At 35.1% G+C, this 19,907-nt stretch overlaps 1 protein-coding gene across 1 annotated transcript in view; it reads left to right on the top strand.

Annotated features, from left to right (window-relative positions):
- The window catches only part of LOC130141868 (guanine nucleotide-binding protein G(q) subunit alpha-like), a 134,344-nt gene that overhangs the window by 68,749 nt on the left and 45,688 nt on the right, over positions 1 to 19,907 (top strand). The window contains exon 3 of the mRNA XM_056323112.1: positions 11,379 to 11,533. Within this exon, the coding sequence (XP_056179087.1) occupies positions 11,379 to 11,533 (155 nt within the window). The remainder of the gene's footprint in view (positions 1 to 11,378; positions 11,534 to 19,907) is intronic.

Here is a 19,907-nt window from a genome sequence, read left to right on the forward strand (position 1 = left end):
TTTCATGACTAATGGTCCATTTTATAGGGTCCATGCCCAGTTTTGGCTAACATCTTGAGGAGGTACTCTGTTTAAGCTTTGGCAGATAAATAAACCTTCCCAAATGGTTGTTAAATAACCTACCTTGGCCTTTCCCTGTCAATACTGATTAGTTAGTAAACAGAATTAATCACTTTAAAACACATGTTAATTTGGTTAAGTCAGAGTACGGATCAGTTTTGCACACACCAGGCAACACAAGAAGAAGCTTTCAAGGTGTTATATAAACAAGACTAAATTTTTTTTGCAAATACGAAAGATGTGTTTTTATTTGGCTTTCTTCCTCCTTCCTAATGATGGAAGTTGGCACCATCTTTCAGGAGACTGGTAGTTGCCTGAAGTCATGAAAGACAAGTCAGCAGTGCTTTGCTGTCCTTTAAATAAGCTCTGCTTGGCATCTGATTTGACAGAGCAGAAATAAAGGTATGTTTCTAGCAATAAAAAGACTGTGAGTAATTTATAAAGCTACCACTTTTTAATGTCAAACATGACATAAAACTTTAATCTCCCTCAAGGCACATTTCAAATATTTACTCATCACTATGCTATATGTAATATGTCTGTGGTTTCTCTGGAGAAAATAATGTTGGGTGGTTATCTTTAAAAAGACTAAATTCATTCTTCCGTTACCCTGTTCAAGACAACAGCTTTTCATCTGAGATTAAATTTTACCATTTATTCAGCCCTGCCAGTTTTTTGCTCTAGACAAATGCTTGCATAAAGGGGTTAGGGAAAGCACTCAAAAGAAGTAGGCAATCAGATTCTATGTCACTTTACATGCCTAGGATAAGTCTGAAGCTAATTTTCAGAGTTTTATTTCCAAAAAATTAGGTGATTGTTTAGAAAGACAATCATCTTGGTTAGAAAACACACAAATGCAACCATTTAAGTTTGATGCAATGTTTTCAGAGGAAAATTCCCACTGAAATCATTCATTATTTTCAAAGGGACCCTCCCAATCCTGATATTTCTAGAAATACCAGTTTGAAATTATTGCTTTCTTTGCTATGTGCTAGTCAGCAGAGGGCACTCTCTTTCTTTGAAAATACAATAAAATATGGCTTAAAAGTACAGAGAATAAATGCTTCTCTTTGCGATGCTTTTGACTTATTTCAGTTTTAAATTTCATAAATATAATTTATAAGTACAAGATTATTTTTAATGCAATACTTCCTCCTCTAAATTAAAACAGAGATATGATGGCATAAGATTTTTTTAAAAGAATCTGCTATTTGTTTCTCTCTGTCTGTCCTGTATACATCTTAGACTTTTCTCTAGATTTTAAAGACAGTGAAATTTCTGCAGTTCCTTTATTTAGGCAATTGAATGGAATTGCTGAATTTCTAAACTGCCTGAATCAACTGACCATAACTTCTATTCTATAAAGAGGCATACAGATTTTTTCAGTTCTAGCTATTTAAATCCATGAAGCCAAGCAAAGCTGTTATTCCTCTGATCCTTAAAAACACCTCTTCTGCAAGATGCATGCAGGCTTTGTACAGGAGTGAGGCTCAGGAGTTCTGTGCATTTGTATGCTTCTTAGGTAAGAATTCACATACCTTTTTTTAAATGCACTCACTATTGTATTGCAATGGTTGACTGAAGCAAGTGGATTCTTCGAGGTTTGTCAAGTACAGCCACTTATTTCACTTGAAAATGGAATGAAAATTTGAGTGTGTCCATGTTTTGCATAACATTATCTTCAATAATACCAACTATATCACTATATAAAAATAATATTGCAGAAAAAAATTGCCATTATTTACATAATATTGAACACCATTCTTCAGAACCAGGTGCTAGGACATGAAGCTTGCTATAAAGCTCTTAAAACCCATGATGCATGTAAAATAGAAGAAGGATTATTTTTAATTAAAAAAACCCCAACAATAATTTATCCTACCTTCTTATGAAGTCACTGTAGAGATGTAGAGAGATTGGCAATTCAGTTTATTATTAACCCCTATTGGGTTCCAGATCCTTTTTTTTTCTGTGGGAAAATCAGATGAAAGATGCGCTTTAGGAAGGATTGGGAAGGGGACGTTTTTGGATCGTTTGTTTCCATGTTATATACTGTGGTCCAATATACCCTTTGATACCTGTTTCCTGGTGACCAGCTTGTCAGGCACATGCTACTGAACAATATGCATGATAAGGAAGCACATTGGAATGAAAAAGTCATTACTGACTCTGGGGCTGCATCATTCTCTGCTCACTGTTGTTTAAAGCAGTTCCAAGTTTGCCCCAGGTTACACCAGCTGAATATAGAGAGAGCTCTTTGATATTTCTAGCTCCAGCTCTGCCTTTGTATACTCTATTCTGCTCCATATAAGCTTGATACAGTAGTTTTAGTGACATTTATCTGGAGTTTCAACTGGAGTAACACTAAGAAGCAGTCCACCAGTGCTCATTTTTGTCATGTATATACTAACTGGTTTAGATAGCTCAAGAAACAATGGTATGGTTGCTTATGTGTCCAAATCATAATTATTTGTTTAAGTACTGAACAAAATTTGTTTGAAGATGTTAGATTAAGAGCAGATCTTAAAAAAAATAAAATTAAAAATATCCAGGATACTCATATTTTTTCTGAAAATCTGATTGTATATGCATGCTTTGATATGTTTATGAAAATGTTTATTGATAATACTATCTTTCTATAGACAGAGCAGTAAATTGGATTATTTATGTTATCTACAGTAACTGTTGTGGGGGTAGATTTTGTTGTACATTCTTTCTTATGTTGATTCAAACCTGAAATGTTTTTAAGTCTGTTTCTGTCATTGCAGATTTGTGTTAAATTTTAAATAGATTTTATCACTTGAAAAAGATTTTACCACTTGGGTTTGTCAGTTACTAATTGTGAGGACTTCATGAGGCTTGTAAGATTGTTGCTAGTGACTATGTCCAGGAGAAGAATTTGATTTAAGTTTTATGTTCAGATTGTTTAAATTAGTAATGTTAGAAACTAGATGCTGCAATTAATTTCAAACTCCTTCAGAAGTTCAGTAGGGGTTTCTTCACTGAGATCTTCTACTACTTCCTTGGAAATCTTAAGGATTTATCTGAACCAGAACATGAATCCCATAATTTTGACACCCCTGCATCTGGTAAAAGATTCTGGTAAAAACCTATGAAAATTTGGTGGTAAAAGTAACATTTTGAAAACAAGTCAAAACAAGACCCATGTTTTAAAATACATAGTAAAAAGAACTTTGGAATTTAGCAATCTGGATTGCCCTTTACTTACAGGGCCTGAAATTTACTTGTTGCTCTAATTTCTTCAAAGTAAAACTAGGCAAACCATGGAAAGAAAACAAACTAAACTTGTTGAATTAATTCAGTAAGGTCCTAATCAAGCACTTAATGTATATAAATGGACTATACTGAATTTCATAATCAAAGAAGTGAAAGCTATTCCTTTGTTCACAGTTAGAACATCATTGAATGTATGGGGATTTTTAAGGCGTCAGCTGAAGTGACAGTAATAGAATAGCATGTTTAAATATGCAGACTGTCTTGAGCTATTGTAGGGCAGAATATCTAGCCTCTTAATATGACATAAATAATGAGTAAAGTGTTTTCTTGTGTTCAAAAGGAACTTCATGTGTCCTTTTCATGTGTCCTCTTGTCCTGTCAGTGGGCACTACTGAGAAGGATTCTGGCTCCCTTTTCTTTGTTCCCTCCCATCAGGTATTTATGCACATTAGTAAGATTCCCCCTAAGCCTTCCCTTCTCCGGGCTGAACAATCCCAGTTCTCTCACCCTCTTCCCATATGTAAGATGCTCCAGTCCCTTAATCATCTTTGTGGCCCTGTGCTGGACTCGCTCCAGTAAGTCCATATATTTCTTGTACTGGGGAGCTTGGAAATGGGCACAGTATTCTTCAATGCAGCCTTACCAATGCTGAGTAGAGAGGAAGGACCATCCCCTTCCACCTGCTGGCAACGCTCTTCCTAATGCAGCCCAGGAAGCTGTCGGCCACCTTTGTTGCAAGGGTGCATTGCTGTCTCCTGGTCAGCTTGCTGTCCACCAGGACCCCCAGGGCCTTCTATGCTTTCCAGACTGTCAGTCCCTAACATATATTGGTGCATGGGGTTATTCCTCCCCAGATGGAGGACTTGGCATTTCGCCTTGTTGAACTTCATGAGGTTCCTGCCTGCCCATTTCTCCAGCCTGTCAAGATCCCCCTGGATGGAAACACAGCTCTCTGGTGTATCTGTTGGAATATGTAGAATTTTATGGTGTTTTGGTTAGACGGAATGTAGAGAATGTATAATTCTATCTCAGAATTGCCCTTTCCCATCCTGGACCCATATTGTTCTAAAACAGTTCTCTTTAAATAGTACACTTAAATAGTACACTATAGCAAAATGAAAAACTTTATTTGAACAGTGAAAAACAGGATGCTGTCCTGAAAAACAAAGAAAAGGAAATATAAACAAGTACTGACAGAAAGATAAAAAGGAGTGTCATAAGTTTTATGGGAGAGTTTCCTCAGTCTTGCAACAAAAGAAATTTTTATTTTTCCTTCAAACCCTATTAAAGACAACTTATACATTAGGAAACTGGAACTTAATTATTTTAGCTATAGAAAGCTATGTTTCAGCTTCAAAGAACAGAGTATTCTCTGTCAGAGACAAACTTGTTTCCACAAGCGGCAAGTAAGCTATAACATACATTGTATCCTATCTGTGAAACTTGTTACTCAAAGGGAAACTTTATTCATATATGCACAGATAAATTTCCTTAAACTGAAGTGATTGTTTAGACAAAGTGTATTTTTGTATTCAGGGTTTTATAGCAACGTGTGTGTGTGTGTTTATGTGTGGGTATTAGAGTAGCCTGGTATAGTATGTCATTTAGTATTTCTATGACTAGTAATGTAGGTAGATCAGGTTTTGTACTGTTTCAGTAACAGAAATATTTATAAGCCAGTTTTTACCATTTTAAGCTGACAGCAATTTTCTTCTACAAGACTGAAACCAAGTTTATTATGAGTTATGTATATACCGGTACTGTTGACATTTTATGATAATGGATCTAGTAGTCACTAGAAAATAGTTTTGTCTTGTGTTTGAGAAATACCTTTTTGTGCCTTTTCATCAGTTTGTTTATCTTAATGCTAAACGACATTCCTTTTATTCCTGTAATTAATCAACTGAGATGCAATAATAATTGCTTTTATTTGGACACTAATAGGTTTATGCTTTCATCAGTGAAAATGATTGAGCTGTGTGTTGTGATAATTTTATATAACTGCACTTCCTAGTGGTATTTATGACCTTTGTAAAGGGTTTTGAGATCTTTTGGTAAAAAATAATATGTAATACAAAAATCTAAATGTCAATATTTGCTCTGTAGAGTTGTCAATTCAGGAAGATTTTTATCATACTGAATATGGAGTTATCTGTTTTCTTTTCTGAGTTTTTTTTGTAAATTGCTCTGCTTAGACTTACCACAAACAACAGAATTAGGATGCACATCCAAACTCTAGCCACCTTTTGAGAAAAAGAGATAACTTCAACTGTTAAAGTCTCTGCTATCTAAGATCATGGAAAGATTAGTTCATTTAACTTCATCTGCCGGTTTGTCCTCTTAGTAGAGAGTATATTGCTTATGGATGCTTCAGTTCTCTTTTTTCCCGTTTTGTTTTACAAACCTGTTTTTTTTCTATAGAGGTTAATTACCAATAGCATTTGTTGAAGAAGTTGTTTCAATTAGTGGAAATATGGATATGAATTTTTGGGAGGGAAGGGGTGAATAGAGACAAAAGCAATAATTCAGGCCTTTACAATTAGATATTCTATCAAAATAACAGTAATGAGCATTTTGATAAATTTATGGTTTTTATTTGTTAGGCAACAGCTTAATTGATAGTCAGGCAACCTGAAGTTTATATATGGGAAATATGAAACCTGGAGAGTAAGTGACAAAAGTCACACCCTTTTTTGCCCTGCAGTGTGGCATGGTGTTTACTGTCTTTGGTCTGATGCAACTTAAAAGTAAATAAGAAATTAGGAAAATTAAGGGCACTGATTTCAGTGTAGAAATAAATTTCTGATTTATTCAGCTACTATGTAAGCTTTCTCTAAGTCCTATTAAAAATAAAAAAATAAATAGGTGTAGATATTACTTTTTTTCTTCCATTATTCCAGTGTTTTCTTATATAAAAGTATTACAGGTAGAGTTTAATGATACATTTTGAACTGAGTCATTTTCAAACTTAAGTCACAAGATATTTTGTTTAAAACCTTATTTATTGTTTTACTGTAGTGCCCATGAGTCATGGGTTAGGACTCATTATTCTAAACATTTTACAGACAATGAACAGTAGCAACAAAAACATTATTGCAAACTCAAATGTTTAGATTCTGTTATGTTTCTGTGGAATTATTTTTCAAAGAGCATATGCTGTTTTTCCTACTCAAAAGTTAGAATCTAAAATAGGAAAGGATGACAAATTCTTATTTAGGCATTTTTGATACCCTATTGACCTTTTTTAATAACTGCAGGATGATTAGCATTGTACCAAGGTTCCTTCCAGCAATTCACAATGCATTTTATTAATTTATATACAGTTCTTCAGTGTATCTGTTTTGCTAATTGACTGGATACCAAGAAAAAATGAACTCCAAATCAATTATAAGAATAAATGCAGTTTATTATATTACACTATAATAAAGGAAAAATAAAATGCAATATGATAAAAGGAAACAGTACTAGTTATTATGCACAATATAATAAAAGAGCAATAGGAGCAAAGCATCAAATCATTACTGCAAAGCATTACAGAGACTAAGAAAAGATACATCACCAATTCCCACCTTAACATCATCCAGGCCCACACTTCGGCTGGGAAGCCCCATTGCATCCAGCTCCAGGAGCCTCTCTGTAACTGGGAAAAATCCTATGTGGTTCGTCCACCTGTAGGTGAGGCTTCTGGCCCAGTCCCACAGCTTGCCCGCCTTTATACTCAGTGAAAAACAAAAATAGTTTACACACCTAGTGTATGCAAACTGTTAAGTTTAGGCTAAGTGCAAGTGTGCACTATCTCATGATTCATAAGGTTCACACATGCCAGGGACGTTGGCCAGATGCCCAAGCATGGTGGAGTTACTATTGTGACATAGCTGCACACAATATTTATTGTCTGGATGGTCCTGCTCATATCTTGCTTGTTCGGGGGGCTCAAGACAAAGACCACCTGCTCATTAAAGTTGTCCCTGAGCTCCCTGTCCAAGTTAAGTGATCCCTAATTAAAGACAAAGGCTTTTTCATAAGAAGTAATCAATTTAATAAAATTTTACCACAGTGTACCACACCATGAAATCTCTTTCTGTTTAGTCTAATCCATTCTGTGCTTCAGGGTTGCTCAAAGGAAGTAATTACCTCTCTACAGTCCTCTTCCAAATTCTCTCAGACTGCTATGTAAAAGTACTTCCCTACCTTGGACTGATCTTCAGAGATTTATGATTTCTGATACATTAAGGAACACATCCCCCATCTGTTCCTTGTTCAAGACAGTGAAATATAGTCTACTATTACTCTCCCTGAATGTGACACCTGTTTCAATTATGTGCAGGTTTGCAGGAAACACTAGATTTTCATTTGCTCTTGATTTAGTAGGTCCAAGGAAAAAGAGAAGGGCAAAGGATAGATTAAGATTTCCTCCAAAGCTGCATATCTTCCTATACAACTCAGTAAGGCAAGGTATTTGTATGTACCACGGAAACTGTAAATGACTCATGACTTTTGTTGACTAGCATAAATGTCTCTCCTATAAGCAAGAGCTACATTCTCAAGAAATTAATCACTTTGGGGTTTTAGTCCTCTCAAGACAAGAGAGAAAAGATCATGGTCATGATGATGGCTTTTTGTACTGACTTCTATTCAGCTCCCAAACTGCTTGGATCTGATCTCATGCTATTGCTGTCAATTATGCAGTCTACGTGAATTATACCATCCAGACCTACTTAATATCACTGTGCTTCATGATTTAGTTACTGACAGGCCAAGCACTACAACCTTATACAAAATGGAAAATATTTGCTAAGATATATTTTTCCACATGAGAGAGCTTCTTTAAACGGGCATCTTTAAAAATTGGCTAGTCCACACAGACCACTGATACGAAACAACCTTGCCTACTGCATCTCAAGTTTTCTTCTGTGGATCAGAAGAGGATTTTTTTTTTAAATAGACTGCATTTGCGTATGTCTCCCTCATAAATCTTTCTGGTAGGTTAGAAAGCTAGTTTGAAAAAATTACAGAGAAAACATCGAAAGGAATATAAAAATTTGAACTTTTTTCCAAGCTTGCTCCAGCATTGACTGTAACCACTGTTATAAGATTTCAAAAGGTTGGTGCATGTATGGAGAGAATATGGGAACAGATCCATTTGCTGGCCCACCTAGTCACTGAGGAACATCAGTGCTTTTAAAAAATTAGTAGATAATAGGTATAAAATTGGCACTATGGACCCTAGAGATTAAAAATATATACTTGTTTTAATAGCAATTATGTGGAAAAGAGTATTGCCAGAAAGACCAGTATAAAAATATAATGTTCTTCAAGCTCAGAATTAGTTTTTAACACTGTCAATAATTTTCTGAGGGGAATGATGAAGAAGGAGAAAAGAAGATAACTATTTTGGTATCCTCTAACACTCAGAGATTTCCTGGTTTCAGAATCTAATGATATTCCAGGAAATTCCAGTTTTCTTTGTCTGGGATAATTTTTTTGTACTTGTAGAAATCAAGGAAGAAACTCTTAAAAATCAAAGATTGATATGATTTGCTAAAGATAATTGAATGAATGTTTTTATAAGATCTGTGGCAAATAGTGTGCAAATTGTTACAGGTATTCTTATATCCTCAGAAGGACATGGAAAATGTTCTTTTGACTGCTGATGTCAAGAGTGTATTGGACTGAAAAGTCAGTTAGACCATCTAGATTTTTTTTGTAGAACATTACAGCTTAACTAGTAATTACATCTTAATTACCAGTTTGAATTTGGTGGTACTTGCAGAATCCTTCAGTTTTATCTTTTTTGTTTGTTTGTTTCACTGTTTTGATAGCAATTATTGGTGTTCCAAAAGAAAGAAATCTCAAAAAGTGCAATTTTCTAAGGGTCAGCAGCTTTACTATTTTTTTTCAAGTAATGTCTGTTTTGCAGTACAGCAAAAAGTATCAATGAAGGCTAAGAAGTACTGGATAAAATTTATACTGCAGAAGCTAGATGAATGATGAATCCTCGGATTTTTCTTGCAAGCGATTTGAGTGCTAACATCAAAAGTAATGTTCCAGAATTGATATTATATTAGTGGAAGGAAACTAAAATTAGTAATTAGCAGTAGTGACACCACGTCATGCATGACTGAGTCTTTTTCTGCATTAAATTTATGTTTCTGCATCTCATTAGGTTTCAGTAGAATTAATTTTTACATTTACCAGAGCAAATGAGAAAAGAATTAAGCCAGTAGATGAGATCCTATATTTAGTTCTCTGTCTCTCTGACCAGAAATTAGAAGCCAGTAAAAGATACTGACTGACAAAGACTCAGAGAAAGAAAGAAAAATTTTAATCTACAGGAAAGTATAGTACCTCTGGGGAACAAGAAGACATAGCATAAAGACTTGAAATCTGTGTAAAGGGTTATTACATTATTTTTTTAAAAAAAGAAGCATTGTTATTAAGAGCTGTAAGTCAGTAGGGTGCAAGTAGTCATGAGTCTACCCAAGCAAATCCCAGGGAACCAGAAACAGTGTTCACTGGGGAAATAATATGTATTTTTAAAAGGCTGAATTAGATTTCTGACAGATACAACTCATTGGCATATGTCAGTTTATTTCAGAAGTTTTGCCACGTAGTGCAAAGTCATATTAGTTGTAGGGTAGGACATACAGAACTGGAAAGTAAACCAATTTAAAATCTTGGACTATTTTGTAGTAATTATACGTCTAAATGGATAACTGAATAAATTACCTTTTATGAGTATCTGTACTACTGATGTAGAATAATTGAGCATCTGTTAGGGAATGTTTAGAGAACTGTTAGAGAAATATCTCAGTTATGATGAATTTCTGATGAAAGCTTAAGAGCAACTTTTGAATAATGAGTCACCTCTGTTAGCATTTTGTTATCAGCTGGCCATAATTTCAGAGATCAATAATAATAAAAAAATAATATCTGAATATGTTGCTGTATCAGCTTGTTAGAAGTAGTGAGCAAATACTTGGGGCATCATTCTTTTGGAAGAATACAAAACCAATTGAACACATAACTGAGTTTGAGAAAAAAAACCCACAAAATCTTTTATGGAAAAAAATAATCTTCCTTTTTCACAACAGTATTGGCTTGTGCTTATTAGGATACCATTTATTTTTTTTATTTTGTTATGAGACAGTAGAGACCCTTCATGATTTGTCCAGTTTTGGGATGGGTGGATGTGATGTTCCAGAAGAAAATATACTTTGTTAGAACTTGGAGACTTGGGTTCTTATAATAGAGAGCATATGTTCTCCATATATTGAAGACAAATATTTTTCACATTGAACTTGGAGTTCTTGATTTCCACATGAGTAAACAATAGTTGCAGGTATGACATTTTCTGAAGTAATGAGTAGTAGCATTCTCCTGGACTGTCTAAAAAGGAGAGTGACAGGTTATATGTGTGTAAACAGGATAAATTACTTTAAAAAGAACAAAACCAGTCCTTTCTGTATGCATTTACCTAATTTAAAATGCAAAGGAGTTTGTGTCCTTGCTGAAATGTGTCTAGTCTGCTGAAATGCAGACTAGATTTGAGAATAGAATCCTTTAGGTTTTTTGCTTGACTAAGTTTTCATTTCTTTTTCTCTCTTAGTGTATGTACATAAAAATTAATCTCTTTAAAAGACAAATTTCCTCCCTCCTCCCCATTCTTTCTGCTCCCATCAGTCTAACTCTGCCAAGTTGCTTAACTGGTTATCATTTAAAAAGCAAGTATATTATATGCCCTAAAATTGTACCTGAAAAATGAAAACTTTCTTAAAATTTAGCTTAATTAAATGTAAATTTTAATGTGAAAATTTTATCCATTTCAGCTAAATAATACTGGATTAGGATAAGATTATGCTAGAATAAGGGCTCATATACACATTAATTAATTCACCTTCTCTCATGTCATCCTTACTATTTTTCTTAGTTCGAATACACCTTATTATCATTCATTCATAACCTCACATTGGTGAGATGGCCAGTCTGAAAAATTATTCTTGTTCATATTCACTGTATATGAACTATTTGTAAACATAGAAAACAAAGTAAATTTTATTGTTTTCTTTGTTTCAAATTAGGCTCATGCACAGTTAGTTCGAGAAGTTGATGTAGAGAAGGTGTCAACTTTTGAGACCCCCTATGTAGATGCAATAAGAAGTTTATGGAATGACCCTGGAATCCAGGAATGTTATGATAGACGACGAGAATATCAGTTATCGGATTCAACTAAGTAGTAAGTATATAGTGGTTACAAACAACTGTATCTTATTTTCTGTTCTTTCTAACAAAGTAATTCTTACTTTTTATTTTTTTATACTATATTTTTGTGTACATACATGTACAATTTTGTGTGTGTGTGTGTACAAGTATCTGTGTCTGCATGCATATTCAGCACAAATATAGACTTAATAACATTAATGTAAAGGCTACTGTAAGGAAGGTAGTGTATCTAGTTTAGTATTGTGTGTGTGTCTGTTTCCCAAAATATAAGCCTATGATAATTTGAAATCTTACATTAAGTTTATTACTAGGGAAGTGCAATCAAGGGTAGACCTCCATGCAATTCATAAAAATTATAATGCCCTAGAATATCTGTTTTCCCTTTTTTTTCCCTTTCCCTTTTCTTTATCTTTTTCCCTTTTTTCCTCCTTTTTCCCTTTCTTTTTTGTGGTCCTGATGATGAGGTAAATAGTACCAAGCAAGTGTTCTTGTGTTTTGTTCAACTTCCTTTCTTTTGTACAAACAAGACCTAATCTTGAAAGAATATGGCTGCCAAGAAGGCAAACACATAACTGAAAACAGGCTTCAATTTGTAAAAGGTGGGAAAAAAAGCATTTTAAGTTAAATCCTGTTATAGATCGACAACAATGAAAATACATATGTGACTAAATTTGGTCTTGAATGGTACTCATGTACTCTCTTGTGGCAGGATTCTGATAAAATAGCAGTGTGGAATTTAACACTGCACCCTGAAGACTGTCTAAATGTTGACTCCAAGAAATTCACTTGCTCTGAATAATATACTATATAGCTCTGGTAAAATTTTTCATCTGTTAAAAAAAAAGGATGATGGTAGAAGAGGATGACCTTTTGGTATTGCCCACTAGAAAAACAATTAGCATACTTGATTATTAAAGCTGTGGCAAAAACTTCCATGGTCTCCACTGGAACTTTTAGCTATGAAAATTAATCTGATTTTATCATTCTAGTCTCCATGTCATGTTGGCATGAAAGGAAGCCTCACATTGAGGAAAGCACAGAAGAAACTGAAAAGCACCATGAAGGTCCCATTAAAGTCAATGGAACATGGCCATACACATAACAGAAGTCTGGGGTGAGATTTATCTGCACAGTAGTCTGAGGGTCCTTATCTAGCACAATCCTTTATACATGATTGAGTCAAGACGAACTTAAAAATATCTTGCTGATGCAATTTAGGCAGCTAGAGAGCTACTACAGCATGGATTAGGTCTGCTCAGATTTTCTCCGATGCTCTGTTATTACCACACCATATTCTGCTTTTGCTTTATCAGCCCCACATACAGGGTTCCTGTTGTCCTATGCAATCTGTTGTCCTGGAGAGCTGGTTACCTTCCCAATCTATCACTTTTATTATTTGTATTTGCATATTTTGGTGCACAGTCATGCAAAGTACAGTAAAATCTCTCTTGTATTGTATGGATTCTCAGTGGACCCAAAAATACAATTTTGTGGTTTATTTTTCAGTGGTAAGAAAGATAACAATCATAGGAAATTACATATAAGTGATAATCTTTAGGATACATAAGTGGTAAAAAAAAATTAGAGACAAATTAGGTTGACTATACTTTCTGATTGTTTTTATTTTGAAATGAACAGCAAACATTAAGTAGAAAGTGAAACAGCTTTTCTTATACTTTGAATATATTTGTAGGTCCTAACTTTGATTCCACGATAGATATAATACTGATCTCAAAACTGAAATAAATGTATATATTTTAATGGTTTTTTTAGAGGGATACAATAAAACTAGTAAGTCTCCAAAATAGGAAATAAGCATCTGATACTACTTCAGATCAAATTGTACTAAATATCTTACTTTTGACCTAGTTCTAATGAAATCATCACCACAGTATATCTTTTCAGTAGTATTAAAATAGTATAGCTCATTAACAAGCTATGGAAACAAAATTTTCATACATTTTCTTCCAAAAGGTAAATGTCCTAGTTGATTGGTTATTTTTAATGTTCAACATATGTCACCATTTAACAACATGATTTATTGCAGATTTGTAGATTTTAATTATAATAGATTATAGCTCATTTTGTGGAGTTATGCAAAAATTCTTTTAGAACAATTAATAAAACATTATAATTATAAATCACTATATATGAGTCTTTATATGAGCCTCATATATTTATGCTTGTAAGTAGAGTTTCTTTACATATATAAGTCCAAGAAAAGCAATTAGCAGAAACCATAAAACATTGTTTCAAAAATACAATCCACGTTTAGGGATAAAACATCTAAACACAATTTTCTAGCTTTAAGTCCTTATGTCACAAAGCAGGAAAACATAATGCTTGAAATTTACTACTGGGATTCAAAAAGCACTTAAAAGGAAGTAAGCATCCAGTGCTCACTGACTTGCTGAGACTAGAGTAATTTCATCTGGCTTGATATGTAAAACCAACACAATAGTTTGTTGTTCACTAAATCTCTTGTATATATGTTTTGAAGCATATGTGTCAATCTCATGCTGCTTCTTTCTTCATCCCTTGCATGTCTCTCCTTTAGTCTTCTTGGCATTTTGGTGTTTTCCCCCAGCTTTTTTACAGTAGTAGTATTTTTAATCTGTTCCCTGTGTTGCTTTTTTTTTCCTTACCGTTAGTACACTTTCTAAATATCTTTCTCTGTATTTTCTGGTTTTGTTGTTTCTAAATTCTGTTGCTAGCTTCTAATATATCTTGTAAGTTTCTATACTTCCACTTTCTGTCATCTTTTGACCTGCTTTGTCATCCTTAGCAACACTTTGGAAGTTTTATATTCACTGCTAGTACACTGGAAGAATATGTCAGATAGATGTGTATTTACCAGAAGAGGTGAGAGGAATGTCTAAGAAAATAAATTTCCTGAAAGGTGGGAGTTGTTTTGAACCTCTTGGCAGCTCAGCAAACACATTCCATTCTCTCCCCTTACCATTGGATGCACCAGTGGTTGGATATTCATATTGGGTTTTAAGTAACTTCTAGACTTATATCTGCAGTAAAGTCAAGAGCACATCATATAAATAGACATTATTCACTTCCCATATACATTACTGGGTGACTTGCCAACTTATTTACCGCTAAACCACTTCCCTTTATGGCTTCAAAGATACCATTCACAGTGTGACAGATGTAAACCAACACCACAGTATGGATAGCCTGAGATAATAGCTGTGTGAGATGACAACTTTCTCTATATATACTCTACAGACCTTAACTCCAACAGAAACAAGTTACCAGTCAACAGTCTGATTATATAATGTTTTTTCAAAGTCTAAAGGGAAGAGAGGCAACAGTCTTGCCAAGAAGAGACAGTTGTTAAAAGTAACATTTCATGTTTGTGTTACAACTTGCAGAATTTGGACTATAGCTATAGTTTGTGGAGACTCATCACCATAGGAAGCATCTAGAATGTAACCGGAAAACTTCTCATAACCTTGCTAAAAAACTTTGCCTTCACTAGCCCCATTAGATGGAAGAATTATGTCATTGTCTATCTCCAACCAAGGGTTTTCTGGTTGTTACACAAGTACTGAGGATACTTGTTTAGCTTCTCTTCCCTGATTGTTTTATAACACTTCAAATAATTAAATATAATTCTCCCCCAAGTCCCTACCCTGCTTTATCTATGCCAGTCAGGATTTAATGCATTGATTTTAGTCATACATACAGATAATCCTTGAGGCTTTTGTTTCTGCATTTGCCAACAACTTTAAAAAGGAAGTCAAATAAAACTAAATTGCTATTGTATAATAATACAGTCTGCATATATCTGTGATAGTGTGAGCTGAGTTAGCTGGGCAGTTAATTCATAAATGCAGTTTCCAATACTTTCCTTTGTAATAACAAGTGATGCAGAGCTCCAGGGTGTGACTCCCAGGACATTTTCAGCATATCACTGATTGTTAACAGGAAATGAAAGAGATCAATCCTGATTATGTCTTCTCATTAAAATTCATGTGTCACCTTTTCAAAAAATATTGTATTAATTGTAGTGCTTTGGTGAGCTAGTAATTTTTGTATAATAGTATTCTACCAGAGTTTGAAGTTCCCTGTAGTTTCTACTGAACAATTAATTTCCTCATATTTGTCCTTTAAAAGTAACATTTTGCTTCCATGTTCCACTTCAGAAGTAGATGCATTTCAATGGAGTTGATTGTGTCCTAAATAAAATGTGAATAATGACCATCAAAGAGAAAGATCAGTATATGCACCTAAGTTATTACTACAGCACTTTTATCTATTATTTGCTATTGCCTCTGGTGATCAGAACATAAATTCTTTTGTTTCATAAAACTATAGGGAATTCTTTGGGCATCCCATGTAGGTGTAATTTTGTTGAAGGTCTCTATAAAAAGAAGAGATTTGTTATGCTGGTAACATCACTGGGATAGTAAATTATGAACAACTGTCTGTAAAAAGTTATTTGTCTGATACGAGAACCAAATTCTCATATACTCGTGATTTATAATAATATACACAGGCACATCATCATTTAATAAACATTTTTATATTGTTCGTTCTTTTTCTTCCCTTTTTAAAAATGTACTTGAAGGTTCTAAAGCTATATTTTTGTGTAACTTGTGCTGCAGAATAGCAGATCCTGATTTTATATATTCACAGTTTATATGACCTAATTTGTGCACAGTTTACAATAAGATAAACCAGCAAATAAAAATGTCAGGTCTTTACCACGTGAAACAGGCTGAAGCTTAAGATAAAGTAATAGTGGTAGAAGTGTGCTTACCCTATCATGCAATAGACATATTAAATATAAAAGGAAGGTCTGAAGAAAGACATGGAATTTGCCGTGTAGTGGTGCTTCCTATAGAAAAAAATGAAGATTAAGCAATTGAACTAGGGAAATTCAGAAAGAGAAGTGAGATTACATTAAGCAGTACACAGCATGCATTTCTTTCAGGATGGTTTTTTTGGTGCAGTACTGAATATGCTTTTAATATCTGTATTATTCTTTAACCCCATTTCCCATTTAGAAGTTCTGAAAAATTTGCACAGGTGTTTTTGGGTTTGATGACCGAAGAGGGTCCGCTGTGGAGAGTCGGCCAAGTCACGACAATCACACCAATATGGCTACATGCCGTGCTCACTTTATTAAACAAACAGGTGACGTGCGGAATTAGACTCTATAACTCGAAAGTTATAAAGTAGGTATGTTTATTGCGCGCAGATGCACGGGGGATCGCTCCTCCACAAGCGTGCATGCCCGAAGTGACGAACCATCTCACATTTATACAATGAACAAATGAATATTCAATTAACGCCTATACATATTTGTTACCTAAACCCCGCTTCGTATGTTAATTAGCTTATCAGTCCGTTTCCTGGAATGTGGTGGTCTTGCAGGTTTGTAGGTGATTCATGTTCTTGTGACCATCCAATCTTCTTTAGGTGATTCATGTCCTTGTGACCACCCGATCTTCTTCAGGTGATTGTGACCACCCAATCTTTTCCAGCAAGGAGACTTAGCACTCCCTCCCTCTAGATAGCATTTGAATGTCTCTCATCTTTTCTTATTCTCTTTTAAATAGCCCCTTTGTTAGAGGAAGAAGGGCAGGTGTCTCCCCTTTGTTAGAGGAAGAGGGGCAGGCGTCTCCTCAAAACTGTAGTTGTCACCGCACCCATGACTAGTCACCATACCCACATTCCTTAAGCAGACACATACAATCACAATCCATGTCCATTATCCCCATTTCACATTATTTCTCCATATCAATCCCCCCTTTTCTATTAAATTAAGTAAATTCTTTTACTTAAGCAGCCTTCCCGAATGATATAAAGCATCATACATAAGTGTTACTCTTTTAAACATTCTCCAAACCCACAAATATAACACAATGGTTAGTATTAAGGAAATTCCTAAACTGATCAATAAGATCACAATGGGGTGTACCAGAGTGTTAAGAATTCCTGTTGCAGAGGGTGACCAGCCAAAGAGAGTATCCCACCAATTATGGTTTCCATCCTGTTCTACCTTTTTTAAAACTTTCTTGATCCCCTCTACATCATGATGGATCATAAGAAGAGTTTCATGTCCCTTTTCTTTGGTTTCTTCCAGTATACGTTGTAAATCTGCATGTTTTAATAGTTCTTTTATACTGCTTATATTTAGTCCTATGGGGGTAGGAATTATTATCTGTGATAGGGTAAAACTGGATTTTAAGAATTGATGAGACACTACTGGGGCTGAGTAACTAAAATCGCATCCTGTGATAGTAGTAAAATTACAAATACAATAATTTGAATACTGTGCAGTCTCTTTTACCTCCCCATCCATGGTTATTGTGTTACACTTAGTTCTCAAACACGCACATCCCTTCCCTGCATATATAATTACTGTTTTCAAGTTTGCATTTGGTCGGGCCTCGAAATGACATATTTTCTGATCTGTATCTAAACAAGTATCCTGAGCCATTATAGTATTGCTTTCACAGAGGAAGCCCTGCTGTTCTTGCATAATACAAGATTCTAAATCTACTGTTTGCCACTTGTCGCCTGTCTTTCTGGCCCATGTTCTATGTTCAAAAGGGTATAGGAGCACCCCATTATGGTTAATTCCAAGGGCTACAATGGGGTGTATGGTAATTATTACTGCATTACGTATGGTTAACACAAAAGCTGTGATGGTGTGTGTGTTGGGGTCATAGGTAAAGTTCACCATATTCCACCATGATTGGAGTTTTCTTTCTACCTCCGTAGCATTGTCCCAAACCATCTTTCGAATTTCTGTAGGAAATATGCCTTCCTCTCCTTCTCTTATTATGGATGCAGCTATTGATTGCATCCACATTTGGGCTTGGATGCAACTTAGAGCCGGGGCGACGTCATCCTGTAAACTGCCTAATGCCTTAGTGATGAGTTGATGATCTTCCATGTTTATTTGTTCCCACCTGGGGAGTACCTTCGATATCAACCATTGGTGTGCCCCTAATGCCAATAATGAAGATTTTAGTGGTTGTTGTAGTTTTGATAGATCGGCCGTGGTGGCGGCTAGTTTATTCATTATCACCTCTGAGTCTATGGAATTTAATACTCCGAGTCCCGTTCCCAACATTCCAGTTACATCTCTCACTATTCTGTTTCGATAAATATTTCCCCTTTTTCTTAACCAAGTTGTCCATCCCTCATAAGAGGTTCGTAAGAAGGGGGAACAGGATGGCTTAACATCAGAAACATTGACTTGTATTTTTAACTCTATTCTTTTGAGAGACCATTCTGGGTTAAACAACATTTGTTGCTGACCTGTATTTCTGATTACATATGGTCCAATTGTATAAATCTTTGGATCTGGTTTAGTTAATTTAAGATCAAGTGTTAATGGGGTTGTTGTAACTGTGGTGGTGGTAGGAACAGTGGTTAGCAGGATTGTTATTTTGATCTTATAAGTCAGAGCTGTTCTTGGGGATTCCTTTCCTAGGCATATTATAAAGATGGGCTCGGTTAAGGTAAAATTGTGCCAACATTCCCGTGAATTAAAGCACACGGTTGTATTTAGAAGGGTAAATTCCCTATCTACCTTTCTGACATTAATCAGGGTGTCTCCCAAAATCTTGGTGTTATCCTTTTCATTATATGTTTGACACCCTACTTTTATCTTATCTCCTAATTTTCCCCATAATCGGTCGACTTTGTGTACATCCTCCCGATCCCATTGATTCCTTTGGTACACCTCATTTTCAGAAAAAACCACCATAGCTAGTTTCGTCTTTGAGTCCACCTTTCCCATTATTCCAGTGTGTTTTTTCTGAGCATGATTCCAAGGCCAATTATCAGGCTCTTGGTTGTAGGCAAGAGAGAGGGTACAAAAAAACACAAATGGTTTAAACCCACTATTGATCATTTTAAGAATCTAAACGTTAAAATCTGTTTTGATCAAAATATCTTTGTTTGAGTTGGGGCTTACTAATAACAAGTTGGGCGAGCCTGGCCACTGGCTCAGTCCCCGACTCTTGTTCTATATTGTTTGTTGTGGTGCCCTTCCCATATGGTGGATCCGCAACTGCTCAGGTTCACTTACTTGCCACCCACATTGTTCCCATTTGTCCGAGTAAATTTGAGTTTCAGTTCTTTTTTATCTGGGGTTACTTTCCAAGAAGTTGCAGGGGCTTTCTTAATCCGGGTATGGTGAATCCAAGAATTCTGTCCCTCAACCTTGATTGCAGTGTAGGTGGTGAGTAGGACTTGAAAAGGTCCGGTCCACTGTGGTTCCAGGGTTTTATCTGCAAAACACTTAACGTATACATAGTCCCCTGGTCGTATATCGTGAACAGGTCCATCCAGACCCCTACTGCGTGTTCCCATCACATGCTTCTCAATTCTTATTAATTGTTTGTTTAGTGCCA

Source organism: Falco biarmicus, chromosome W (genome assembly GCF_023638135.1).
Source record: "Falco biarmicus isolate bFalBia1 chromosome W, bFalBia1.pri, whole genome shotgun sequence".
In the NCBI taxonomy this organism is placed as follows: domain Eukaryota; kingdom Metazoa; phylum Chordata; class Aves; order Falconiformes; family Falconidae; genus Falco; species Falco biarmicus.